General features: G+C 56.8%; 1 protein-coding gene across 7 annotated transcripts in view; it reads left to right on the forward strand.

Annotated features, from left to right (window-relative positions):
* Positions 1 to 232: 232 nt before the first annotated feature.
* The window catches only part of PRKCD (protein kinase C delta), a 34,349-nt gene continuing 7,158 nt past the window's right edge, over positions 233 to 27,423 (forward strand). The window contains exons 1-18 of one of the 7 annotated variants that reach the window (XM_027522804.1): positions 237 to 453; positions 3,907 to 4,019; positions 13,283 to 13,394; positions 17,696 to 17,829; positions 18,934 to 19,133; positions 20,387 to 20,447; positions 20,612 to 20,774; positions 20,874 to 20,905; positions 22,043 to 22,128; positions 22,396 to 22,525; positions 23,149 to 23,249; positions 23,902 to 24,034; positions 24,215 to 24,312; positions 24,479 to 24,652; positions 24,953 to 25,044; positions 25,616 to 25,678; positions 26,417 to 26,555; positions 26,706 to 26,894. In XM_027522804.1, coding sequence (XP_027378605.1) covers positions 17,715 to 17,829; positions 18,934 to 19,133; positions 20,387 to 20,447; positions 20,612 to 20,774; positions 20,874 to 20,905; positions 22,043 to 22,128; positions 22,396 to 22,525; positions 23,149 to 23,249; positions 23,902 to 24,034; positions 24,215 to 24,312; positions 24,479 to 24,652; positions 24,953 to 25,044; positions 25,616 to 25,678; positions 26,417 to 26,555; positions 26,706 to 26,894 — 1,776 coding nt within the window. In that variant the 5' untranslated portion in view covers positions 237 to 453; positions 3,907 to 4,019; positions 13,283 to 13,394; positions 17,696 to 17,714. Of the gene's footprint in view, positions 454 to 3,906; positions 4,020 to 9,867; positions 9,965 to 13,282; positions 13,395 to 17,695; positions 17,830 to 18,933; positions 19,134 to 20,386; positions 20,448 to 20,611; positions 20,775 to 20,873; positions 20,906 to 22,042; positions 22,129 to 22,395; positions 22,526 to 23,148; positions 23,250 to 23,901; positions 24,035 to 24,214; positions 24,313 to 24,478; positions 24,653 to 24,952; positions 25,045 to 25,615; positions 25,679 to 26,416; positions 26,556 to 26,705; positions 26,895 to 27,423 lie in introns of those variants that run through there. The other 6 variants (XM_027522807.1, XM_027522808.1, XM_027522810.1 and 3 more) reach the window with 6 other exon arrangements.

Raw genomic sequence — 27,423 nt, forward strand, 5'->3', positions numbered from 1 at the left:
GTAAAATGAGGCCCCTTCTGAGGGCCCGTTCGTGCCCTAAGTGGGGCGAGGGGTGCTCGGGCCGGCGGAGAGGCCCAGACACTGAGGGGCGGGCCTGGGGAAGCCGAGCTGCTGGACCCCCGGGGGTGGCCGGCGTAGGCGGGGCCTCGGAGGGGCGGGCCCAGGGCGGGGGCGGGCCGAGACTGGGGCCGGCACCTGGGTGAGGTCGCGCCGCCCCGCCCCCTTGCACTTCCGTGTGCCGCTGCGCGGGAGCGGGAGGCGGCGGACCTGGGATCTCTTGAGCGACCCCCGGCGTTCGCCCGCCGCGCCGAGGCCCGGGTGGTAACTCACCGGCCGCCGGGCCCGTCCGGGTCTGGCGCGCACCGACCCCTTCTCCGCGAGCGCTCCCGGGAGCCGCGCCGCGAGCCGGACCCCAGCCACCGCGACCCCTGGCGCCTGGCCCTGCGCCCGGAGGTGAGTGCGTGCCGGGCCGTAAGATCGGGCCGTAGGATCAGGCTGCCCCGAGGGCGCGCCGCTCCTCCCTTCCCCTCCCCGCTCCGGTTCCCGTTTCCGAAACTAAGAAACTGAGCTGCGGCCGGCGAAAGTCCCGCCGAGCTCCGAGACCCGCCGGTGCCTCCGTAACCCTGTCGGTCAGTCTGGCCCTTTGTCCAGCGGTGGAGGCCGAGGGGCTCTCATCCGTCTGCTCTCGGCCCCTCTCTACTCGTGTCTCCAGCGCCTCTGAGGGTCCTCTCATCTGTTCCAAATTTCTCGAGCTCTCTGTCCGTCCATCCGTCCCCACTCCCTCAGTGTTCCACGCCCGCCTCTCCCTGGTCCCCATCTGTCTGCCCTTTGCCCTCCTGGCTCCCCATCACCCCATCCGACCCTGCCTCCGGCCACCCTCTAGATCCTGTCCTGTGGGAGCTGCGCCCCCGGCCCCCGCTCGCCGCCCCCTGCCTGTCCGCCGCCTCTCTTTTTTTTACCACGGGGCTGAAACCAGGCTCTCCACTGGGCCTCGCCTCCCGCCCCTGGGACCCTGCCCGGCCCAGCCGCCGCGGCGCCTCCTCTTCGCTTGCTCTCTTCTTTCAGTCTCTGTGTCTTTCTCCCCATCTGTCTCCGGGCTGGGCGTGGCTCCAGTCTCCACCATCCCCCCCATGCCATTCCCTGCTCCCCCTCCTCTGGTGGTCCCTTCCCAATCCAGATGCTTCCCCTGTAGGGGCCCAGCCAGGAGAGGGGAAGGGGTGGAGGAGAAGAGAGGTCAGGCGATAGAATTGCCCCACTTCCCCAACTCCTCTGTTTGTCCTTGTCAGGGAGGGGAGAGCCCACTGAGCCCCCCACTTGAACCCGGTGAGAAGGATTTGGAGTGAGTAGATTTGGAGTAGTGACATTCCTTTCTCTTCTGGCCCCTACACTATGCGCCTGGACCTTGTCTTCTTGTGCTCAGTTGCCTGTACCTATCACATAGGTATGTTGTATATCTGTGTCTCCTTGTGTATTGTTTGCCCCCAGGTCTGGGACTTGCCCCTGTGTGTCCTTTTAAACATGTGTGACTTGCCTGTGTGTATGCGTGTATGTTTGTTTGGGTGTCCTGAAGCTCTTTGTGCTCTTTGCAGCTATGTATGGACTGGTTTTTGTCACCAGACTCCCCTCTATGTGTTGGGATGTGTGCCCATGTGCCTGGAGGGTCCTGTGTTGCACACTGGGTACGTCATAGTGACCCACATACAGCCATTAGTGTTGGTGTCAGCCCCCCAGGCTCGTGTGTGTGTGTGTGCACGCGCACGCACTTACATGTTCTCTGCACTGAGCTGCTGTGACCAGGCTGACCTGGTCACTGAGGGAGGTGACTGGTCCCTTGGGTTTCCTCGTTCCTGCTGTGGACTGAGCTGGGGTGTGGTGGACAAGCCAATAGAGGGCAGTTGTACTTGTGTGTGTGTGTGCGTGAGAGAGAGAGATGTGGAGGTGTTTGGACAGTTGTATTTGGCTGTAGGGTGGTAGGAGGGATCTGGCGTGTGACAGGAGTTTGGCTGGGGGCGAGGCTAAGCGAATGGCTGGTGGGAGACTCACACTGTGACTCTATGAAATTGTGCGGATGTGTGCTTGGGGAGTCACTGTGATTGTGGGGAACCGAGAGTGCTTGGGCGTGGGTGTCATAGCAGAAGGAGGTGCAACAAGGTGTATGTTGCCTGTGCCCTGGGGTGGCAGTGCTGAGAGGGAAGGTAAGAGCCCTTGTGTGTGCGCGCGCACGTGTGTATGTACATGTGGGAGGTCATGAGGTTGTGGATGTGCATGTGACACACTCAAGCCCAGCGCTGGCTCCTGGGAAGATGGGGAAAACCCTCCATCTCTCACCTTCCTCCACTCTCTCAAGTTCACAGACACCCTAAGTCACAGTGTTGTGAGCAAGACCTTGGGCTTGACCCAAGAAAGATTTAAGCTTAAATACTCACTGTGCCTTTTAAGAACAAGAGCTGGGAACTAGGCCTCTCTAAGGCGGTTTCCTTATTTATCTGCAGAGTGGACAAAGTTGTGAGGACCAGAGGTCCTCCAGCCTTGGTCCATAGTGAAAGCTCGGCAGATGCTAAGTCTTGTTTGGTGAACACTTACCTGCCCTCAAATGTTGTCATCATCATCATTGTTGTTGTTTAGTCACTAAGTCATGTCCGACTCTTGCGACCCCATAGACTGTAGCCCTCCAGTCTCCTCTGTCCATGGGATTTCCCAAGCAAGAAAAATGGAGTGGGTTGCCATTTCCTTCTCCAGGGGACTCTCCCCCCACCCGGGGATTGAACCTGTGTCTCCTGCATTAGCAGGTCGATTCTTTAAAACTGAGCCGCCAGGGAAGCCCCTCCGAACTGTATGGTCCCCATTCTCCTGGGAGCTGGAGCTGCTAAAAACCCAGATAGCCCCAACCCAACTTCCTGCCTGTGATGTAGCTCTTGCCCCCTCCCATCCGCTTGGAGGGAAGATGGCTGACAGAGACCCTACCTGCATCCAGCCCTGTTGAGGCCAGCCCACATGATACCCTCCACCAGTCTCAGCAGCAGAAATGGTGCTGGTGGAGGTGATTTGGAGTTGTGACCGCAGGGCACTGACACCGTTTAGCTGGCACAGCTAATTGGAGTTTAAAATTAGAAATAACTTGAAGTGCAGACAAAAAGATAAAACTCGAGGGTGCCTCGGTCCCAAGGGAGTGGTGATGGGGGTCTTCAGTGGGAGGAGGGGCTCACATCTGGGAAAGAGAATCTTCTGTGGAGACGTGGACTGGCCTGCAGAGAAAGTGCTTAGACCTTTCAGCCAGAAGACCTGGGGTATCCTGCTGCCTTTGCTGTTACTTCCTTCTAGGATCTCCCTGGGCCTCTGTTTTTAAAGCTGTATAATGGGCACAACAGTAGTGAGAGAATCACCTGAACTAGAAGGTACAAAACAAAGAATGAAGAAGTGTCATTATTCGTTTGGCACTCCAGTGAGTTCAGTACAGCAGCTGGCACACCACATCACTGGAACCTCACAACCACTTGAGACATTGCCCCACTTCAGAGATGAGACAAACTGAGGCTCAGAGGAATTGCCCCGGGCCATAAAGCAGTGGTCCCTGATTGAACCGTAGGCCTCCAAGCCCACAGGGCAGGCTCTTGAAGATGAGAGGACTGGGGACAGCTTTTTTGCTGTGTCTGTAACCCGGAAATGCTCCAAGGGCTAAGACATAGTCTTCCGACCCCTAGCATGGAGTAGACACATAGCCGGTGCCCTGGAAAAGATGACCCCAATACCCCACTTCACAGAAGAGACAGCCAGGCCCAAAGAGGCCAAGGTCTCAGAACCAGACGAGGCTGACCCAGGCCTGTGTCGGCCATGCTGGGGCTGACAGATGGGGAAAGCCTGTTTGGTGGTGCCTACCGGCTCAGCTGTTTTCTCTTGCTCTTGCAGATCTGCCGGGGACTGGCCCAGGTGAGGGCACAGGCCTACTTCTGGTGGTGCTTGTGTGGCAGTGGTGGCCGCGGCAGCCAGGACTAGAGGCTGCGGGGATCTGGGAGCCTCAGGTAAGACTGGGTCCTTTTAGGCAGGTGGACAGATGGACAGTGTACAGGGATGGCCTTCCACTTTGGGCTTCTCCCCTTCTGCCCTGGCCCTGGAGTCGGTATGGGGTTGTGGAGGTGGGCGGTGGCGCGCACACAGAGTCCTTAGTCTGTGTGTGGGGTCTGGGTGCCCAGGGAGGGTAGCAGTTCACTCTGGCCCTGAGAGCTCCCTGCTGTGAAGTGGCTTCTGACCCAGGGAAGGCTTTGGCCTTGAAGCTCAGAGACCGGGGGCCACCGGTGATTGGGTGCCAGGAGTGGTGACACTGCTGGCCGGGCAGGGAGGAGGCGTTGTTTGAGCCAGAGTGAGAGCGGATGTATCCGCTTTCCATGGTCCCTTTCTCTGCCTCAGGCCGTCCTCATCGTCACACAGGGAAACTGAGGTTTGCCCTGGGCCTTCTAGGGGTTGGACACAAGGTCTCCCAGCTCCTGGCACAACCAAACTCTCTTCCACATACCCAGTTCACCCTGGCCTTTCTGGGGCCAGAGGAGAGCCCTGAAGTCCCCGTCTGCAGCCCCCAGATTCAGGGTGCGCTGGAACTCTCTGTGGAATGCCGGGAAGGCTGTACTCTATCAGGTGCCTTATAAAGCTCAAAGTTCCCTCCTTTGGGTCACACTTGCCCCCTTCCACCTGCATTACAGTACAGAAGTGAAAGTTACCCTTTGGGTGTCCAGAGTCCAGTGAACAGGATTCTTGGGGGCACTGGGGGCTGCTGAGGGTGGCAAAGATGTTCTTTCCTTCAAAGAATCCTCCCAGATCAACCCCTCAGTCCCACCCCCTTGGCTGTGGCACCTACAGATCTTGAGGGTGAAAAGACGGTGGGGGCTGGGGTCCCCCTTGGAGGGAGGGCAGGACATCAGGGCCCTGGCTCCTGGAGTGGGAGTGGGGGCTAAACAAGGGCAGGGTCTATGCTGGGTCTTCTGTTTATTCAACCTTTCCTCAAACTTGGTGGGAAGGGAGTGACGTGTCCTTGGTTGGCTGGGGAACTCTGCTATGTGAGGTCAGGGGGCCATTCCCGCCCACCACTGAGCCTCATTCCCTAAGAAGTCCAATTAATTAACCTTGAAGCCAGCCTCCTTTCTGCTCTCAGAGGTCACCTACCTCACTAGCATAGGCATATAAACACACACAGGGATACAGAAGCTGAGCTGCACTCTGCCCCCATACCCGCAAACCCGCGAGTGCCTGCACACGCACCACACATGCGCACACATGAACACAGGTGTTCACATGCACTCACTGGCAGGCACGCTCAAACACGCACACAGACGCTCACCCGCTCACCCAGTCATCCGTGCACTCAGACGCCTGCCCACACATACCACACTGTGCCCATTCTGGGTCAGAAAGGGGTGGGGGCGGCGGTCCTTGGTCAGCGTCACAGCTCAGCCTGAATCTGGCACTGAAGGTGAGGTTTGAGGTGTAACTGTGACCACAGGCACTCCAGGGGACAGCGCCACCCTTGGAGGTGAGCTTTGCCCAGACATTTACCAGTTATCCCGCCTGGGCCAGGCCCCCAGGCTGACCGGGCTTGACGTTGCGGGGGGAGGGGGGATGAGTGCGGGGGAGGAGCCATGTCAGCTGTGCCGTTTGTGGCTGCTGCCACAGAGGAGGAAGTGGGCTGTCTGTGGTCATGGGCCCAAGGTGCTCACAGGCGGGTGGGCGATTCTATCAGCTTGTCTGTGCCCTGCAGTGTCCACGCCTGGTACAGGCAGAGTTGCTGGGCCCCGGGGACTGGGAGGCAGGCAGGGGACTTCTCCCGGGGCAGTCTGTGCACTTTCCAAGGCCCGGGCCCAAGGAGAAACCGTCTGAGGTGTTTCCGGAGGCCCACTTCCTCTGGGCTGCCCAGGAAGTGGTTTTAAAGTGGGACTGACCAGCTCTCCATCTGCGGCTCGCTCCGCCCCAGCCTGGCCCCCGAGGAGAACAGTGTCTGGACAGTGGGTTAGGTCGACCGATCGGGCTTTCCTCGGCCACGGCTGGCCAGCCCAGGATGGAGACTCAAGGAGGGGAATGGGGGTGCTGAGGCCACAGAGTCCCCCGCAGCCACCATGACCCCAGCTCCTCCTTTCCTCCAAGCTGTAAGCCGCGGCTCAGAGCACAAGCTCTGGCAGGAAGGGCACCTTGTGTGTGAGAGATGCTGGGCTGCATCTCTGGGATTAGGCAGCCCTAAGCACTATATGAATGGACCTGGGCAAGTGGCTTTGACTCCCAGTGACTCAGTGTCCCCCTCTGACACCTCAGACCACAACGGCATCCACCTTTACTGGGTTGTGCTGGAAACAACAGATGATATATGCAAAGTAGCCAGCACTGTGCCTGGCACGCTGTTCATGTTTAAGGAGTAGCAGTGGTTTAGTCGCCAAGTTGTGTCCGGTTCTTTGCACCTCCACGGATGGTAGCCCGCCAGGCTCCTCTGTCCATGGGATTTCCCAGGCAAGAATACTGGAGTGGGTTGTCATTTCCTTCTCCATGAAGAAGTAGAAACTGTAGTTATATAAAGCATGCAGCTCCCGGTTCGTGGTAACTGTTTGAAGAACAGCAAGTGGTACTGATGATGGGATTATTATCGGCTGATGGCCTGGGCACAGGCCCAGTATCACAGGGCCAAGTGGCTGCGGAGCCTGACTGAGAAGCCACCGATTCTGCCTCCAGTGGTAACGCTGCAGGATGGGGAGGGTTCTGTTGTTTCAATCTGTTCTGGGTCCTCCTAGGAGAAGAACTCCAGGGTGGAGCAGCTGTGCCCACTCAACGGCCCAGCCCTCTCCTGCTCTTCTCCCCCTCACTCCCTTTCAAAAGGAGAAAAACAGATCTCCTGACAAATGGATGCAGGGAAGGGAAAGGCAGGCACAGCTGCCTGCTGCCCCCACAGGCCTCCCCCAGACCTCTCCCCTGCTCTGGCCCCCTGCGGGACATGGGGCTTGGAAAAGCTGAGGCTGCTGGTGTGGGAGTGGCTGCTGAGCCCTGCTGCCAGCCTATCTCCACTTGGGACTCTTGAAGTCGGTCTTTGGTCTGGGGAAGGAGGCGGACATGGGGACTGATGGAGCCTGGAGGGGTGGGGAGAGCTGGAGATCCCCTCACACACATTCATGCACACATCCTCACCAGGTGGCAGCTGGTGGCAGGACCCTGCCTGTCCCAGGGACACGCAGAAGGTCAGCCCTGTGAAGGGGTTGCTGAGCTTCGGCTTTCGCTAGCGAGTGGTAAGGGGCTGGGGGCCTCAAGTGTTGAGTGGTAATGATGACATTGCAGTAGGCAGAGGTCAGAAGCCTGGAGGGTGGAGAAGGGCAGGGGCCTGGGCTGGGAGTGTAAGTAAGGGTCTCCTGAAGGTTTAGGAGCAAGACTTCTGCAGGCGTCGACAGATCTGACTTCAAATCCTTGCTTGATATTTACTGGCTGTGTACTGAAGCCAGGGACTAGGCTGCTTGAAGGCTCAGTCATCCCATCTGTGAAATGGGCAGATCCAGGAGTGCATCAGAGACCTGAATGATGAGAAAGAGCCAGTGTGTGTTTTGGGAGAGGAGCAGGAAGACGAAACAGTGAGTTCGGAGGCTCCTGAGCAGAAAGGAATGTGGATGTTTAGGGGACCAAAAGTGGCTTGCCGGGGTTGGGGCTGAGGAGCAGGGTGGGGTATGGCCAGGAGCTCAGGGAAAGGGGCCTGGGAAAACTGGGCCTTAAACAAGGCGTGACAAGATCTGCTGCACGATCTTAGGAGATCTCTCTAGTCACTGCGGCAGAGGGACCTTGGAGGTTAGAGCAGAGGTTGGAGGGCAGTGAGCAGGCTGGTGCAGGCCTGGGGAAGGCGATGGTGCTGGGATGGGGTGGTGACGGAGAGAAGAGAGGACTTCAGGACAGATAGGAGGCAAAAGTGATAGCCTTGCTGTAGGGGGAGGAAGGGGAGGGTGGAAACGACCCCCAGGTGTCTGACCTGAGTGCTGTTGCTGCTAGGAGACCAGGGCACTTGTATGGGGAAGGTGTTTGGACGTATTTGAGCACCTCCAGATGGTGGAGTTGGGGATATTACAGTTCAGGAGGGTCTGGGCTGAGAGCGGAAACTCGAGACGTAGCACGTAAAGCCGGGACTGAGGGGAGGAGAGAGTTCAGCAGGCCTTTGGTGGGCAAGTCCAAGAGGCCCTGGTTATAGGACTGGGATGCCTGTCCCTCGAAGGTCCCTGCCAAGGTGCCCATGAGGGCAGGCTTGTGGTGGCTGAGCCACTGTTTTCACAACAGCCCCGGAAGCTTTGGATCATGTCTGTGGCTGTGTTGGGTAAACAGGTGCACTGGAGTAGCCAGTCGCCAAGGCCTGGGGCTGGAACAGGACGGGCCAAGGTCCCTGTCCGCTAGGGGCAGGCTGTCGGGGCTGGGATGCGGGGGTCGGGGAGACAGGAGGAGAATTGCAGGGTCGTTCAGTGTCAGAGCTGGAGAAAGCTGAGAGGTGTCCATTGTCAAGACAGGGGGACTGAGGTCCTGAGAGACAGTAGCTAGCCTGGGGTCTGCTAGTGGACTCAGCTACCTTTGCCCAGCCTGGGCTCTTCTCAGAGCAGCAGAGCAGGGGATCACGGGGCTGTGTGGCTCTAGAGAACCCCTTTCCCCACTGATCCAAGGAAGTTTGGAGGCCCCTGTGACTATAGGACAGCTGGAAAGGGGCGGTGGGGCAAGGACCTGGTGCGAGGATGACAGGCCTGACAAGGATGCCACCACAGCTCTCACACTCAGCACCGCCTCCCGGGCAGGCCACGATCACGCCCTTCACAGACAGTGCCAGAGCGCCTGGACCAAGGTCACAGGGCGCCCAGGGCAGACATGGCCTGAACTAGACTTGCCAGCCTAACCCAGCCCACACCCAGCCCCTGCTCTCCACTTCTTCTGTTCAGTGCCTGCCATGGGATGGCACACCGCAGTCCTGCCTCCCTCCAGCTTGCTCCCCATCACTAAAGTGGGGAGGCATCCTCGGGGCCCTGCTCGACTCCTGGTGCTCTGCTGTGCTTAGTCGCTCAGTTGTGTCCAACTCTTTAGGACCCCATGGACTGCAGCCACCAGGCTCCTCTATCTGTGGAATTCTCCAGGCAAGAATACTGGAGTGGGTTGCCATGCCCTTCTCCAGGGGATCTTCCCAACCCAGGGATGGGACTCAGGTCTCCCACATTGCAGGTGGATTCTTTACCATCTGAGCCACCAGGGAAGAGATGGAGGCAAAAGCCTTAGATGGCCATCTCTCCTTCTGAACACAAAGGCTACTGTCGACAACCAGGAAAACCACAGGGACTCTAGGAAGAGGTGCACTGAGAGAGGGCTGGGGAGTGGTCTCTGGGGGCTGGCAGAGGAGCCATTCCCTCCATCTAGCACTGGCCCTTGTCTCCCTCAAAGCCAGACACGCAGTTCTGGGGCTGGAAACAGAGGTCTCCTCTCTGTCGCTCTGGGGACCACCCCATTGAGTTCATGGTTTTGGGTGAATTACCCACTATCTCCTTGTCAGTTTCTTCCCAGTGAGTCTGGAGGTCCTGAATGGGGTGCCTGCACAGCTGCTCCACCTACACAGGAGCACCGGCCCTTCTTCTGTGCACCAGGCCTGTATCTGCACCTGTGACCCCCAGCCTGTTCCCATCCTCCAAGGACCTCCCCTCTTAGAAGGAGGAAGGCTACCCAGGGAGGAGCCTGACCGGCCCACTCCTTCCTCTGTGCACTTTGGACTTCGCCCGGGGCGGGAGGGACTTTCTCCACCTCCCTCAGTGGGGGAAACCCAGCCCGCCTGACATCCAGGCCCTTCCCTCCCCTGTCCCCTGCCACTGGGCCCCAGCGGCTGCAGCAGAAAAAGCCACGTTGGGACTTTCTGGTGGCGGCCCCTCGTCAGGCACATGTGGGTCCTTCCCGGCTTGTGAGTTGATCTCTGCCTGCCTGGAGCGTCTCCGTTCCGGTGTGTACCTTGTGTGTATGCAGATCTCTCTGTGCTGTTGAATGAGGGTGTGAATGTCCCGTGTGATCTGTGTGGGCCTGGTGTCTGTCAACACGTGAGAGCCGCTGCAGGGGGTGTGTTTCTCAGTGTTTGTGCTACTCAGTTGTCATAGGAGTGTGTGAGTGCCTATGGTTACAGCTGTGCCCGTGTAAGGGTGAGGGTGTGTTCACTGCAAGCAGGGCTCCCCACATGTAACGCTGTGTTTGCTTTGGTGGGTGTGCCCATGTGTGCACATGTGACGTTATTCCGAGAAAGCCCCAGACGTACCCCCCAGCCCGGCTCCTCACAGAGGCCCCCTTGTTCTCAGTCTGGCTGTGAAGGGGCTCTTGTTCCTCCCTCAGGGGTACCTGGGGCCCTCCCTCTGGCTGAACCCAGGGCCTCCCCAATCCTAGGGCCAGCTGAGTGATTCAGGCCCATACCACCCAGGTGCTATGCGCCATACATGCCGGCAGGGGTGAGTATGAGCCAGTACCAGCCAGTGTCCCAAGACCTGCCCCTCTAACCCTTCCATACCCTCTGGCTAGGTGGCCCTGTGTCACACTGGGCATCTTCCCTGTTGAGGCCCTTCCTGACGTCCTCCCACCAACAGGCCCCTTTGGCCCCCGTTCCACCCCAGCCCCTCTCACTGCCCGAGCGGTGGTCATGTCCTTCTCTATAATGACATGCTTGTTTGCATGTCCTCTGTCAGGCTGTCCCATGGGCCTGGTGTGTCTTGTCACTGTGGTGCCCACTGGCTGGGTCTGAGGAGGGCTGAGGGTGACCTGGGGCCAGGCTGGGTGTTGGAGCCCTAGAGCCAGCACGCAATCATGTGCAGAATCTTGTGTCCCTAGGCACGGGTGTTCCTGCGGGGGAAAGCCAGGTCTTTCATTGGTTCTGAGGGAATGACAATGGCAAAAAATTGAGTTGTGCTGCCCCAGCTTCTCCTCTGATTCTTGTCCGAGGGCTGGGTTGACCTGCAGTGGAGGTGTTTAGTGTCCCCAGGATAGTCAGATGTGTGGCTGGAGCTGGGAAGGCTGAGCTCCAGGCAGACGCCCAAGTCCTCCGCTGAGTGTGATCCCAGACACCTACCCGGGGAACCTGCCAGGGCCTGTGAGGTGGAGGAGCTGCTGACCTCCTGGAAAGCGGGGAAGAAAGGACTGGACTTCAGAGCGATCTTTAAGGATATGTAGGAATTCAGGGGGACATTCTGGCTGAGGAAACAGTGTGTGCAAAAGCACAGGGGAGCTTCAGATGGAGGCACGTGTTCACAGAGTGGCCAGGGGGTAAGATTTGAGGTGGTGAGCAGGCCAGGGCCAGGCTGAGAGGCGGGCCTTCTCCAGGAGGTTCCAAGCTGTGAGAATGGAACAGGGAGGGACCGGGAGTGGTGACAGTCAGGAAGGGTCACTGGGGAAGAGGAGGACAGTCCACAGTGATTGGAGTCTCAGCTGGGGGATAAGGTGCTAGTCCTGACCTGGAGTGGGGGGAACATGTCTCCTGCTCTGGGCCTTGCCCATGACCTAGGACCATGGCTGGTCCTCCTCCCAGGATGTGGGGGCTGGGGACACGGGCACAAGGGGAAGGCCCTTGGAAGATCTTTGCTAGCCCTTCCCTCCCCCGCCTCCTTTTCTTGCTGAGCCCATTTCCTGGGTTGTGAAACCCCTGTAGCCTCTTTAACTTGCTTCCGTCTGGGAAGGCCATCTGGGGAAGCCAGCCTCCCAGCTGAACTGCTGCCTGCCTGCCTGCCTGCCTGCCTGCCTGCCCTGCCTGGCAGCTTCTGCCACGCCCAGCCCCCTCACCCTGTTGTAACCCTACTGGGGCAAACCCTGCTCCCTGCTGCCATCACACTGTCTCTCTCGTTCCTTCCCTTCCATTACCTGGGCTTCCTGGGTCCTCCTCCCTCCGGTCACCCCTCGGGACTGATGTGGCCTGGACTTTGCGCTCCCCTCAGGCAGGATTTGCAACCCCAGAGGTCCTAGGCCAACACTGCCCCACTTTGCTTTGCTGCTGCCACCACCCGCCTTGACTGTCAGCAGGTGGTGCCTTTTGTGGGTAGGTGGCAGGGGCCGCCCCGAGCTGGGCAGGTGTGTGTTGGGAGGGAGGGTGGCATGGGAAGGGAGTATTCCTTACTCCTCAGGGGTCCATTCAAGGGAGCCAGAGCCTAGGCTCACCAGAGCCTCATCTGATCCTGCTCACCCTTGCTTTGCTTGACCTCAGCCTGCCTCCTCTTGTTCCCCTGGCTGACTTGGAGAGGGACTCTCCCTTTATGTTCTCACACTATCCCCCAAAAGTCTGCCGAGGCCTCTCTTCTCGGGCTCTGCTTTGGCCCTCGGTCCAGCAGGCACCCCCCTGTGGCCTGTGAAGCAGAACCAAATGCCAGGGAAGGACTAGGGTGGAAGGGAACCAGCTGAATCTAGAGACCAGAGAACCTTAATGACAGGACCCCGTCCTCAGTTTCCCCATGTGTATAAAGAGGAGATGGACAGGTCAGTTTCTGAAGGCCCAGCTCTTGGGAGGTATTTTGGCTTGATGGGTTTTATTTTTTACCTCTAACAAAATGGTTACACGTGATTGTTGTAGAAAAAGGAGAAAGCTCATCCTTGTTCCTGAGAACGCCCCTCGGGCTGTGTTCCTATTTGCCCCCTTTACTTACTGGAACACACTCACCCTCACACACACACACACAGGAAATGTATAATGTACACGACCGTCCTCCGTGCACCAGTAACTTCGGCTGGTGTAGTCACTCTGGTCACCTTGAGGTCGGCCTTGCCCACTGCCCCTGACTGGCTAGGAGCAGGTTTCCACCTCCCTGGAGGAGGCAGGCTGCCTGCTCTGGCCTGGCCCGGTACCACCTTTCCTTACCTGTGGGCTGTAGTCTAGGGCAGGGTGGGGAGTAGGGCCAGCAAGCCCTCATCCCCTGAGGCTGGGATCCAGTTAGGTCTTCCCCAGGTTTTGAGAACTGGAGTCTGGCCCAAGTGTCTGGGGTGGGAGAAGTAGTAGCAGTTCAGGAGTCTGTACCCACCTTCTTTGTACAGTAGTAGGGGGCTCCCCAAGGTAAGGCCTGGAGGGGGTTGGGTGGTCAAGCATAGGAGACTTACCTTCTGGTCCCCTCACCCCCTCCTTGTTTTCTCTACCCTCACGGATGTGTTCCTGTACACTGCTCCCAGCACATTTATCTATCTCTACCTTTGTCCCCTCTTGCCCTTCATCTCCTCTTCCTGACATGGCAGGCCAGGAAGAACGTAGGCTGCAACATCAGATAGGCCTGGATTCAGATCCTTCTTTTTTTTTTTTTTTCAGATCCTTCTTCTAGCACTTATTAGCAGTGTGATCTTGGGCAAATCACTTAGCCTCTCTGAGCCTGTTTCTTCATCAGCAAATTACGCACCTCTGGGATCTACACAAGGATAAAGTGAGTTAATTCCATTAGAAGCTTAATCTGTTGTGTGTTGGCCTCAGAGAAGGATGAATTTTTTTTCTAATTCTAATTTATCTTTTTTTTAGATCTTTTTAAAAAAATTCTTAATTGGAGGATAATTGCTTTACAGTGTTGTATTGGTTTCTGCCGTACATCAACATCAATCAGCCATGCATATGTCCCCTCCCTCTTGAACCCTCCCTCCCATCCCATCCCATCCCATCCCAGGCCACCCCTCTTGGTTGTCACAGAGCACCAGGTTGAGCTCCCTGTGTTATATACCGAATTCCCACTGGCTATCTACTTTACACATGGTACTGCGTATGTTTCAACGCTACTCTCTCCATTCGTCCCTCTGTCCTTTCCCCACTGTGTCCACAAGTCTGTTCTCTGTGTCTGTGTCTCTATTGCTGCCGTGCAAATAGGCTCATCAGTACCATTTTTCTAGATTACGTATATATGCGTTAGTACACGATATTTGTTTTTCTCTTTCTGAATTACACTCTGTTTTACAGGCTCTGGGTTCATCCACCTCCCTAGATCTGACTCAGATTCATTCCTTCTTATGGCCGAGTACTATTCCATTGTATATATGTAAACAACTTCTTTATCCATTCATCTGCTGATGGACGTCTAGTTGCTTCCACATCCTGACTGTTGTAAATAGTGCTGCAGTGAACACTGTGGTACATGTGTCTTTTAGAATGGTTTTCTCAGGATACGTGCCCAGTAGTGAGGTTGTTGGGTCACATGGTAGTTTTATTCCTAGTTTTTAAAGAAATCTCCATATTGTTTTCCATAATGATTTTATCAGTTTATATTCCCACCAACAGTATAAGAGGGTTCCCTTTTCTCCACACCCTGCCCAGCATTTATCGTTTGTAGATTTTTTGATGACGGCTTTTCTGACCAGTGTGGGGTGATACCTCATTGTAGTTTTGATTTGCGTTCCTCTAATAATACGTGATATTGAGCATTTTTTCATGTGTTTATTAGCCATCTGTATAGAAGGATGATCTTTTTTTTTTTTTTATAAGTGAGGGCGCTGATTCACACCCAGGCCCTTTGACTCCAAGTCCAGTGCTCTCTGCTTCATAGGGTTGCCTCTATTGTGGGCTAGAGAAGCAGAAGAGTAGAGACAGGTGGTCGGGAAGGGTCTGGCTGGCTTCGGCTGGCTCCAAGGAGCTAGTCCCCATGGAGGCCTATGTGGAGTCCAACCCCTGCTGCCTACGGGGGCCTGCAGAGCAGGGATGAGGTTGAGCCAGCGGCCTTCCTTTGGGGCCTGTGGACCTAAGCCAATTTGCATGAGGGCTATAAATAGTTGGCTCACCTTGTTTTTGTGCCATCACTCCACCCCCTGGCCTTCCCACCGGTGTTGAGAGGCTTTGCAAGGTAGGTGAGTGACTCTGGCTCCGCTGTGCAGGGAGACCCGGTGTGCCAGGGCCCAAGACCTCTCTTAGGGTCTCATGGCGAGATCGATGGAAGATGACGTCCGCTTACAGTGTCTTTCTTCCTCTGGGGATCCACACAGTGCAGTTGGGGTGGAGATGGTGTTGGGAACCTGGCTGGGGCCCGTGCTCTAGTTTTAGTCCTAGGTAGTTGGGGCTAGGTGACCTCACCCTGGGTTACTGCCAGGTAGCCCCAGGGCAGCCCGTGGTCCTCTTCTTCATGACACTGCGGTCGGACTGTGCAGGTTTGGGGCCAGGACAGGGCCCACTGTGGTTGTGGTTTTCCCTCCGGTGGCTTCTAACTGACTGCAAGCACCAGCTGTTCTGAGTGCTGCAGAGCTGGAGGGCAGACTGATGACTCTGTCTCTGCCATGGTCCTGTGGACGGCTGGCTCCTGCTCGGTGACCCAGAGCCCATGGGCCACCTGGACTGGGCCCTGAGGGGAGATGGGGATGGGGGCGGGGGATGAGGAGCCAGCCTGCAGGTGCTGAGCCCGTTGGCCACTTCAGGATAAGCAGCTCTGTTCCTGGAGACTTGAGTTTTCCTCTCTGAGAGGTAGGGTCAGTTATCTCCAGGCTACTAGGAGCCTGGAGACCTGGATGTGGTGATATTAGTGTACTTTGTAAGCTATGAAGGATGGTGCACAGAGGAAGGAGGGATGCCATTAGCAAGAAGGGGTGATGGTGGCAAGAGGCCCCCATCTGAGTCTTGTGGCGTTGCTGTTGGCTGTACAAGTTCTCGTCAGTGCAGCAGCCCTCCAGCAAGGCACTGTGCCTCATCTGGGGGATGAGGATGACCGAGACTTGGGCCCCTCTGCCAGGATGGTTTATCCTGTTGGGAAGCCTGAGGCTGAGCCATGTGTGCTGAGGGTCAGGCCCTGGAATGTGGTTGCAGACACGAGGCAAGTGTGTGCTGCGTAGGGGTCATGCTGATCCTTCCGGAACCCCAGACCACACAGGGTGACAGGATGAGTTCAATAGCCTTTTGCTTAGAAATTTGAGACCCTCACCCGGGCTCCGACATGCACTCCCAGCCAGGCCTGTACAGCTCACTGTCCAGTGCAACACTGTGTACCCACCGCCTGTCACGCACTCACACATCCTCACAGGCACACACATCTCCATGGCCATGGAGTCACACCCGCATGTACGCCCCCGCCTTCCCCTAACACCAGCTTGCATACTCATGCCTGCTTGGGGCCCAGGGAGGAGGCGGCAGCAGCCCACAGATGGCTTTCCCTCCCTGCCTGCTGAGAGGTCAGTGTGGCTGGTCTCAGACGTGAGCTCACACACCCACGCTCACTCCTTCTAAGTAGGAGCCAGGCCCGGGCAAGGGACATGGTGGAGTCTGTGCTGCCTGGTCCCTCTTCTATATTCTAGTGGCTGGCTTCAGAGGACTGGCTGGACCATTGGGCTGGGCTGCAGGCTGAGGTCAGTGTTTCCTGTGAGCTCATCTGGGCTTGGAACTCCCAGCAGGCCTGGCTCCTGCTCTGCAGCCATGTGGAGGAGCTAGGGGAGACATCCCAGGGCCAAGGTGGTGTCTTAATCTGCCTCTGTGCCATCTGATGTTCAGGATGGAGCAAGGCTGTGTATATGTAGATATACATGAGTGAGCATTCCTGCAGCCATGGTGGTGGAGCTCTCCCCTATGGACCCTGGACCCAGAGCCAGTGTCTGGGCAGGTGTATGAGTGTGCACCTGTGGCTTGCACAGCTGAGCATCCTCCACGATGACAAGCCAAAAGACCCTCAGGGTCACCTGTCATGACCATTGATTTGAGGAACTGTGAGGAATGGGGGTGTGTGGGGCCAACATGTGTGGTATAAGAAGCAAATTCAGCATTATGTTTAATATTAAAATAGTTTTATATTTGGGAAAAAGTTAACTTAAGAGTGCAGGCAACTTTCCAGGTAGGCAAGAGGCACCAAGGGGCTCGGGTTCAGAAGTGTCAGGCATACCGATCTGGGTGGGGCTTTTTACTACCCTGGTTCCAGATGAAATGGGGACTTAATTAGTAGACTCTCAGCTTTAGGTTCTGCTTCATCCTCAGGATTTCAGTTTCCTGTGGGAAAAGTGGGGGTAATCATCTTGACCCTGGTTGTCTACTTGGGTGCCGTGCTCAGTCGCTAAGTCATGTTGGACTCTTTGCGACTCCATGGTCTGTAGCTCACCAGGCTCCCCTGTCCATGGGATTTCCCAGGCAAGAATACTGGAGTAGGTTGTCATTTCCTTCTCTAGGGGATTTTTCTGACCCAGGGATCGAATTTGTGTTTCCTGCATTATAGGTAGATTCTTTACCACTGAGCCATCAGGGAAGCCCTGTCTGCCTAGGTAGTTACGGGCAAAAAACAACTATGAAAACCAAGGTGGGCTGCAAGGGGCAAGGAGGATGGGGTATTGTCCTTCCCATCTTGGCTGCCACTGAGGTGCTGGAGCCCAGCGTATACTAGGTACCTGCACGTAGTAGGTGCCCAGCCATTGGCTGTTAAAGGGGGCATTGAATGACTGACTCTCCAAATAAATGAGATGGAAGTCACAGGCTCACATGTCTCCAGGGCCCAGGTAGGATTTGGAGAGAAGTGAAAGCAGGGCTTTGAACTAGAGTGAACTGGCAGGGGTGCTCAACCAAGGGGGCGGTGCCCCCAGATATTGCCCAGTGGGCCTGATGTCACACCTTCCAGTTTCATCGGGAAGTCACCAATCTCGTCTTATGTAAAACTCCATTTTAATGTTGGCAACTAGGACTAGTGCCTTTTAAGCACCGTGTGGGAGCTCTGAGGGGAGTGGCAACCTGACCACCCTCTCCAGGCTGTGCCTGCTGCCTGCCTCAGGTCTTCTGTCTCCACAGCCCCACTGCAGGCCCCAACATGGCACCGTTCCTGCGCATCTCCTTCAACTCCTACGAGCTGGGCTCCCTGAAGGCCGCGGACGAGGCAAGCCAGCCCTTCTGTGCTGTGAAGATGAAGGAGGCTCTCAGCACAGGTAGGGCTGGAGGCTGGACCCCACCCACGCTGCAGCCACTGGCAACAGGGAATTGCCAGTGGTGCAGGGAACTCAGAGCCAGGAGGCGACGGCAGTGGGAAGAACTGTGTCTTGTTCTCCTAGAACTTTTGAGGGATCCTTCTCTTCCTTGTCCTCATCTCCCTGCCCAGCTCACCTGGCAGTGCAGGACAGTAGAGACTACCCACTTGCCTATAGGACCTCCTGCACTGGCTATATGGAACCTTCCCTGGGGCCCAGGGCTTCTGGTTCCTCCCCATTTGTTGTTTTGCCCAAGAATGGGCTCCTTGCAGGAGCTCCATGTGTCCATCTGTGCCAGCCTGTGCTGGGAACAGAGGACACTGCCATGCTCCAAGGCTGACCAGGCTCTGCCCTCATGGGGTTCACAGTCAGGTGGGGGAGCCAGACAGTGAATCCTGTGATAGGGAAATCCAGATGAGGTACCATCCCAGGCTGCAGTCAGGGAGGGCTTCCTGGAAGAAGCAAACATCTCACATCATTCCTGCTTGCTTCTGTCCTTGCCTGGTGAACCCTTGTCATCCTTTAGGTCTCAGCTGAGCTGTCCCTTCCTTTAGGAAGCCTTCCCTGACTCTTAGGCTGGGGCAGGCCACCTGACCATGGGTAGGTCTAGACCCACTGACATTGCCCTCTTCAGTCTCATCACAGCTATGATTTAATATTCACTTGAGGGGTGAATTGATTCATGTCTCTGCCTAGGACTGGGGCTCTAGGACGGGCACCATGTTCTTTGCCTCCAAGTATCATGTCTGGCATGTGGGAGCCCGCAGCAGTGTTCACTGAGTGAATGTGTAAGGGAATGTGACATCTAAGAGGGGCTGGAGGAAGAGGGTCACAGGAGAAGGAAATAGCAAGAACAAAGGCTCAGGGTGGAACCTAGTGAGGGCGCCCTCAGGGAACGGCCGGTGTTTCTGTGTTCTGGAACAGATAATGAGTGAGATCATGAGGGCTGAGGCATGGAGACCTGGGCCCTGGGGAGAGAGCAGGCAGACTCCACAGTATGGAAGGCCATGGGGAGGGAGGGACAGAGGGGCCCTAGCCCAACCTTGCCCGCCTGGCCCATTGCAGATCGCGGGAAGACGCTGGTGCAGAAGAAGCCCACCATGTACCCTGAGTGGAAGTCCACATTCGATGCTCACATCTACGAGGGCCGCGTTATCCAGATAGTGCTGATGCGAGCCGCCGAAGAGCCAATGTCAGAGGTGACGGTGGGTGTGTCAGTGCTAGCCGAGCGCTGCAAGAAGAACAATGGCAAGGCCGAGTTCTGGGTGAGGGGCGCAGCCACGGGCACGCAACATGGGTGGGCAAAGGGAGCGGGGATGGCCAAAGGCACCCCAGGCTCTGGCCACCAACAACCTGGGTTTGAATCCTGGTCCTGCGAGTCATCAAATCCTTAGCTTCTCTGAGTCCGTTTCTGAATCTGTAAAAGGAGAAGCTGCTAAAGAGACCTACCTTGGGGTCGATTGTTCCATGGAATGAAAAGCTGAAGGTGAAGGGTTTACTGCAGCACCTGGCCCTCAGGCAGCTCTCGAGAGAGACCTCCTATTGTAGTGGCTGATTTTTTCCCTTTTAATTTTGCAAAGGCAGGATGTACGGAGTTAAACAAGCTATACAAAAGGGCAGCTCCTGGCCCCAACACCAGGCCCCAGGCCCTGCTTCCCAGAGGCCCCCATTGTTCCCAGTTCTGTTTGGAATGTTCGCAGATATTCCAGGCCCGGGCAGGCACTGGGGAACACCAGTTATGATCTTCCACAACAAAGGGGTGGGGAGCAGGATCATAGCCCGCCACTCACCTGCCCAAACCTGGACTTTGCATCCACATGTGGCCGAGTGTCCCTTGTGACCACAGGATACCCATGCTGGCAGAGCATCCCTACCCCCTGGGGTTACATGTAGGCTCCCCGCCCCCCGCCCCAGGAAAGACCCTGTGACTCTGCTCAGCCTCCAGTGAGGGGTGAAGGAACTGGCCAGGACCGAGGTTGATCTGGGGGCTGCACGCAGTCTTGAATAATCAGGCAGAGACAGTTCGTGTGTCCGTCCAGTACCCCAGTGGGCACAGTCAGGCTCCAGGCCCCGGGTCTGGGGAAGCTGAGGGTCCTGTCCTGAGGACCAGCCAGTCTGTGTGAGGAGACTGGCCACAGAGAGAGAACCAGCACCTCGTTTCAGTACGCATGTGCCTATGTATGTCTGGGGGGCAGGGAGAGGTACCTACATTCTAAGATCCTAGTGAAGGGGGTGGCCAGGGTTGAGGGTGGGGAGTTTCCCTTCCCACTCTGTTCCCAGGGCCATGTGGCCAAGCTGGGTGTGGGCTGGATCCTTTCACTTCCCCAAATGTAATAATACCCCAGGATGAGGGGTGGGGGCGGGGCTCAGGGGTGGGGCCCTGCCCACTCTGGGCAGACAGGTGGCCGGCGGGAGGCCAGGACTCCCTGGGCCTTGAGGGACCAACCATGGGGGCGGGTTCTGAGTCTGGCTTGGCCCAGGCCCGCCCTCATTGACTCCCCAACCCTCACCCCTGCAGCTGGACTTGCAACCCCAGGCCAAGGTGCTGATGTCGGTGCAGTATTTCCTGGAAGACGTAGGTAAGCCCTCCCTACCTGGGCTGGGGGTGGGGTTCAGAGGCCAGAATGGAGGTTTAGGGAAGAAGCCTCCATCAGCGGTCTGGCTGGGACTGCCCTGGGAGGGACTGAAAGGGTGAGGCCCCTCCCAAGGGCCAGAGTTGACTTCTGTGCTCACCGGCCCCCAGATTGCAAGCAGTCTATGCGGGGTGAAGACGAGGCCAAGTTCCCAACAATGAACCGCCGTGGAGCTATCAAACAGGCCAAAATTCACTACATCAGGCACCACGAGTTCATCGCCACCTTCTTTGGGCAGCCCACATTCTGCTCCGTGTGCAGAGAGTTTGTTTGGTGAGACTGGTTGTGCCCACCGGGGTGGGGCAGCGGGGAAGGACGGCCGCCATCCCTGGCCTTGCCCACACTCACCCAGACTGGCCACTTGCCTTTCAGGGGTCTCAACAAGCAAGGCTACAAGTGCAGGCGTAAGTGTCTCCACGGCCCGGTCTGTATGCGCAAGCGTATGCACATGTGTGCCTGTGTGCATTCACAGCAAAGTCTGTGTCCCTGTGTTGGGATGGTGTGTCTGCAAGAAGCCTGTGTGTGTGTTTGCGTGTGTGGTGTTCCAGGCGGGTGGGCGTGTGTGGACGATAACTGCATCAGTGAGTGCCAGAGCTGGAGAGCCTCTTCCCAGCGTTTCCCGTTCAGTGATGTCACACTGGCCTGAAAGAGGCCCCAGTGGAGTACGCACACAGAACCCGCCAGCACTGCACATCAGGGCTCTTTCCCCCCAGAGAGGCTATCAGAGCTTTGCCAGTGCGTCCCTGGCTACACATGTGCTCTTGTTTAGACCTGTGTGCATCTGGGTACACACATAACCAGCACACCATGATGGTGCGTGCACAAGGTGGTGTGGGCCACTGGTAGTGAGCAGAGGCTCTGGAGCCAGCCTGCCTGGGTCTGAACGCCGGTGCTGCCACTTCCTTGCTGTCAGACCTTAGGCACAGTTACTTAACCTCTCTGTGTCTCAGTTTCCTCATCTGTGAAATGGGGATAATAGAGTCATGGTGAAGACCAAATGGGGTAAAATATGTAAAGCTGTGTTCTAAGTGTGAGTGGTGCACTGTAAGCATGCTATGTAAGTCTTGTCCTTACTACTCTGCTGTGTATGTGTGCCCGAGGGTCCCTGTGTAGGGGTGCATCTGTGTGTGTGTGTGTGTCAGTGTGTGGGGGCGGTGAGAGGGTGACAGAGCTTCGGAGCTGGATGCTGTCCTGGGCCACAGCAAGGACCCCCCTGCCTCCAGTTCTCTCAGTGCCATCCCCACCCCATCCTTCACTTCTGCCCCACCCCCTGCCCACTGAGACTCCTTGAGCCTTCCCTAATCTCTGAGGCCTCCCTACCCCAGATCAGCCTGTCCTCCCTGCCCCATCCTTCCCAGGCGCCTCCCACAGGAACTGGCGGGAGGAGAGAAAAATCAAGCTCCGGGACCGAGGCCTCTGTGGAGTGAGGGTGTGGGTGGTCGGGGAGAACGGTGGCTTTGTGACTGGGCCAGCAGGCGCCAGCTCACACTCTGCCCCTCCTGGGCCTTCTTGTCCCCCTCCTGGGCCTGTGCCTCCTCAAGAATGTAATGCTGCCATCCACAAGAAATGCATCGACAAGATCATCGGCCGGTGTACAGGCACTGCAGCCAACAGTCGGGACACCATAGTGAGGCTGGGCCCAGGGCGGCAGTGGGGGGAGTGGGGGGGGGAATCTGGGCTGTCCCCACCCCTTCCCTGTCGGGTCACCCTTCCTCCCTATTTTCCTTCATCCTTCTTTCTCCTGGGTTGACCCCTGGGATTCCCTGGATTTCCCATTCCCCATGAGGCCCTCTTGGGAAATCTACCGTGTGTGGGGTTGGGTTGGGGAAAGTTAAGGGGTGAGGAAGGGGCTGGAGCTGGCATATGACCTTTGACCCATGATCCTGCATCCCAGTTCCAGAAAGAACGTTTCAACATCGACATGCCGCACCGGTTCAAGGTTTATAACTACATGAGCCCCACCTTCTGTGACCACTGTGGCAGCCTGCTCTGGGGGCTGGTGAAGCAGGGATTAAAGTGTGAAGGTGCATGCCGGTGGGGGCAGGGGTAGGAGGGGTGGGTGGGGGTGGGAGGGGTGGGTGGGGGTGGGAGGGGTGGGAAGGGAGGGCCCAACTCACCCAGACCCTGGAAACCAGGACCCGCTAAGGTTGCCTTTGCTCCCTCACTTGGGGAATCTCACGTGGGTGAGGCCTCCTGGCCCCTCCCCACTGGCCCAGCCGACTACCCTTTACTGCTATGAGACCATCAGAAGGTGGCCCCACCGCTCTAAGCTCCATGTCTTCAATTATAAAACGGGGCTTAGAGTCGAATTGGCCCCAGTCACTGAGGAACATGGTGCAGAAGGTGCTCAGTTGGAGGGGCCTGTCTCAGCAGCTTAAAACATGCTCCTCACTGGCCCTCCCCGCCACCTCCAGCTTCACTGTAGCAAGAGACCTCTGGAGGAAAAGGGACTTCTTTAGTTTGTCCCAGACATTTGTTTTTCATTTTTTAAGTAAGAAAAGGTTTGTGGTGATGATTTCAGACACATCTTTTTCTAAAGGCAGGAAACCCAGCAGACCCTGCCCTCCTTTCTCCTCCGTCCCTCCCCGCCCTACTGGCTGCCAGCCTGGGCCAGAGCCCTGATGATGTGCTTCTCTTCCCACCACAGACTGTGGCATGAACGTGCATCACAAGTGCCAGATGAAAGTGGCCAACCTCTGTGGCATCAACCAGAAGCTCTTGGCCGAGGCCTTGAACCAAGTTAGCCAGGTGGGCAGGCACTGTGGGGAGCCTGGACAGAGGGTCTTGGGGTTGGGGACCAGTCCAGGCTCATGCTCACTCCTGGGGGGTGAACTGCAGTGAGGGGCATTTATACCTAGGATCTTCCCACTTCTGGAAGATCCATTTCAAGGCCTGGTCCTTAGAAAGTGGTGGGCTTGTTCTCGTACGATATTCGTTATTCAAGCAGTGCTCTGAGGGTGAACCTGGAGGACTGCAAGTTTGGAACTCTTGGAACTAAAGCCTTTATATGGTTGTGTTTTGTGTGTGTGTGTGTTTGGGCGTGTGGGTGGAACTTGAAGGATGTCACAAAACTTTAAAATTGTAGAATCTATCCCAAGTGAAGGAAAACAACAACAGCAGCAAAAACAAGGTTCTATTAAGTGGTTGGGCACGTAGGATTCAATTTCCAAAACTTTTGTTTGTAACCAGTGCCTTTCAGACCTGCAGGGCATCTCTGTGCTAGAAGTGTGTATATGTGTGTCTCTGTGTGCACTCTGTCGCACATGTGTACATGCACACGTACCACCCAGGGGTCCTGGGCTCTGCCCCTCGCTGTCCCCCATTGGCATTAAGGGTGGAGTTATGGATGGCTGGGGTCCTCCCTCGGAGTTGGGAGTTCTGACCATGCTATGACCTCTAGGCCGCTCCCCCCAACCCCCACCCCCTCCTCCAGAGATCTGTAAAGAAGGAAACAGAGACCCAAGACACTGTTGGGATCTACCAGAATTTTGAGAAGAAGCCAGGAGTCTCTGGAGATGATCTCGCAGGTAAAGGTATGCCCAAGCCTTCCAAGAAAGCCCCTCCCCTCCCCCACCAGCATGGGGCCCTGTCTCCCCACACAGTCGAACGCACCTGTAGAGGAGGCCCCTCCGCTGGGAGGGATCCAGCAGGGCAGGGCCACCTTCTGGGCCTCCGGTCAGAGGCCAGAGTCAGAAGCAGCTGTGTCTCGGCAGAAACTGGGACCTACGGCAAGATCTGGGAGAGCAGCACCAAGTGCAACATTGACAACTTCACCTTCATCAAGGTCCTGGGCAAAGGCAGCTTCGGGAAGGTGAGGGCCCCATGGCCTCGGGGTAGGTAGCCTGAGCCACCTGAGCCCAGAATCCCGGGGACACCTGCTTCCCACCTTCTCTGTCTGCTTCCCGGTTGGGTGGGGCCATGCACCCTGGGCTTGGTTCTGGCCCTACCCCGCTCAGCACCCCTGTTACATCCATCAGGTGCTGCTCGCAGAGCTGAAGGGCAAAAAGGAATTCTTCGCCATCAAGGCTCTCAAGAAAGACGTGGTCTTGATCGATGACGACGTGGAGTGCACCATGGTGGAGAAGCGGGTGCTGGCCCTCGCCGGGGATCATCCGTTTCTCACCCACCTCTTCTGCACCTTCCAGACCAAGGTGCCTGGCCCACCCACTGTCAGTGCCCCTGGCCCACAGCCCTCCTCAGTTGCTCAGGTCAGGGCTGTATCTCCCATTGAGACTTGCCAAAACAGGGCCCCTTCTTCTTCCTCAGATCCCTGAAGGCAGGGCTGAGTTCCCCCATCCTCAGATGTCTCAGGGCAGGGCTATTCTTCCCCCCGCAGGTCCCCCAGGACAGGGTTGTTCCCTACATCCTGTTAGGGCCTGCCCCTGGTGAACCTGTCAGGGTGCCTCCCTTCGTTTTCTGTCCCTCTGCTCACCATCCTCCCGCCCCCGCAGGACCACCTGTTCTTTGTGATGGAGTTCCTCAATGGGGGCGACCTGATGTACCACATCCAGGACAAAGGCCGCTTCGAGCTCTCCCGTGCCACGTATGCGAGGCCCCATGGGGGGAAGAGCCCTCTGCCCGCCTGCCTTCCATTCCTTCTCCTTGCCCCCTGGAGAAGCTAGCCTGGGCTGGAGCTGGGGTTGGAGAGACTTGGGGTGGCCAGGGCCATCCCCCGCCCAGTGTGGGAAGCCAGGAGTGGTGGGTGAGCTGTGGCTGGGAACCCAGCCTGGTCATATGCCAGATCCTGTCCCCTCCTTGGGCCTCAGCCAGGTGGGTGATCTTGTTCAATGCAGGACCCAGATGGGTGGCCCTTAAACCTGCATGCACCGCTAAACTGTGTGTGCACATAGGCATATCTGTATAAACACACACACTCGGGACAGAGAATAGTCTCCTTTGGAGCTTTTGCCTTCTTAATTTTCTTTCCTGTCTTGGCTACCAGCCCCTACTTGCCCGAAACAAGATGTACTTGATGAGGCCCAGGTTGTCTGTGAAGTTATGCACAGCATTTCCTGTCCCTGGGGGGATAGAAGAAGACCTAGGAAGAAGCCGGGGCTGCTCATAGAAATCTCAGGACACTGTATGTGTGTGTGTGTGTGTGTTGTCTCATCCAGGTTTTACGCAGCTGAGATAGTCTGTGGACTACAGTTTCTGCACCAGAAAGGGATCATTTACAGGTGCGGGGATCGGGAGATGAGGGGGTGTTGTTTAGGAGGGGAGGCCCCAACTACATCATATCCTCTGAAGTGCTCTGAATGGGGCCCGGTCCAGCTGTGGCCCCATCTCTGCATGGAGTCGGTCTTTTAGTTGGGTATTTGCCTAAACCACCTACTCCATTGCTAGAATTCCTTGTGGCCCCTTAGCTGAGGCTAGCACAGCTCCGGGGACTGGGAACTCCCCAAGCATACTCGATGCCAGTCAGGGAGCACAGCACTGACTAGTATGGTGTCTCTCTCCCTGTGATGTCTCCCTCTAAAGCCCCATCCGAGCACTCTGAACTTCCACCCACAGGGACTGATTTCATAAATTCTCACCCAATAAATGACAGTCCTATCCTGCTGTTAATATGTGTCCATGCCAAAGGATGAGGCCGGGCTCTGTGCTGTTGGATGATGCCAGGGGATGTCGTCAAGTGGGAAACCAATCCATGGGACAGTGTGTACTGAGTACTAGGCTCCAGGCTTTGAAAGGTGGTGTGAGATGCACATTATAACATGCCGTCCATGCCTTGACTCACTCTAGGGAAGTAGGATGGTGTGTGTCGAACACGCAGTAGCCAGCTTACAGGAAGCACATATATTTAGCACTTCTTTGCCCTCCTCAGTGCTAGACTGACAGGGGGTACATGGCGGGGGGAGCTGCCTGGAGGAGGGGAGTGGGCCCTAATGACTCCTTCTCCTGTCCTTTCCCCACAGGGACCTCAAGCTGGACAACGTGTTGCTGGACCACAGTGGCCACATCAAGATTGCCGACTTCGGCATGTGCAAGGAGAACATGTCCGGGGACAGACAGGCCAGCACCTTCTGCGGCACCCCTGACTACATCGCCCCCGAGGTGAGCGGCACCCTCCCGGCCCCGGCCAACACCTCGCCTCCACAGGGCGGGCGTGAGTTGTGATGTCTGAGCCACAACTGGGAAGCTGAGGAGATCTGGCCCGGCTTGTATTCCGGGGCCCCTTCAGCTCCCACACTTTGTCTACTCCAGATCCTGCAGGGCCTGAAATACTCGTTCTCCGTGGACTGGTGGTCCTTCGGAGTCCTTCTCTATGAGATGCTCATTGGTCAGTCCCCCTTCCATGGTGATGATGAGGACGAACTCTTCGAGTCCATCCGTTTAGACTCACCATACTATCCTCGCTGGATCACCAAGGAGTCCAAGGACATCCTGGAGAAGGTGGGAGGCCCTGGGCGGGGCTGGCCCGGGGTGAGGGCTGGCAGATACCAGGTCTTGGGAGTGCCAGAAGCCCCCTGTCTCAGGGATGGCGGCCTTGCTGATGCTCTGGTCCTCATCCACCTGGGGGAGTCACCCTCCTTCTGTGATCCCAGGACCTCCTATCTGGGTTCCCTGCACTGAGTTAATCTGGCATGGCAGTGACAGGCTTGGGGTCAGGAGACAGATAGACCCTAGGCTAAACTCTGAGTCTGTCTCCTTATCTACAAAATGAAGCTAGGAGAGAACCTTTCTCACAGACTTCTGGGTGGGGGGAAACATAAATGTGTGATGCTCAGGCCTGTGCCAGGCAGACGGTAAACACCCAGTAAATGACCATTGCTTTTACTCACAAATCCCACCCGCTGAGAGTCCCAGCAGCCCCCATCCATGCAGACTTGGGAGCAGAGACAAGAGAGGACTCCTCTACCCCAGAGGCTCTGGGGTGTGATGCTGGGCTGGGCCAGACTGGCCTGGGTACCCCTGGGCCTGC

The sequence above is a fragment of the Bos indicus x Bos taurus genome, chromosome 22 (assembly GCF_003369695.1).
Source record: "Bos indicus x Bos taurus breed Angus x Brahman F1 hybrid chromosome 22, Bos_hybrid_MaternalHap_v2.0, whole genome shotgun sequence".
Classification (NCBI taxonomy): Eukaryota; Metazoa; Chordata; class Mammalia; order Artiodactyla; family Bovidae; genus Bos; species Bos indicus x Bos taurus.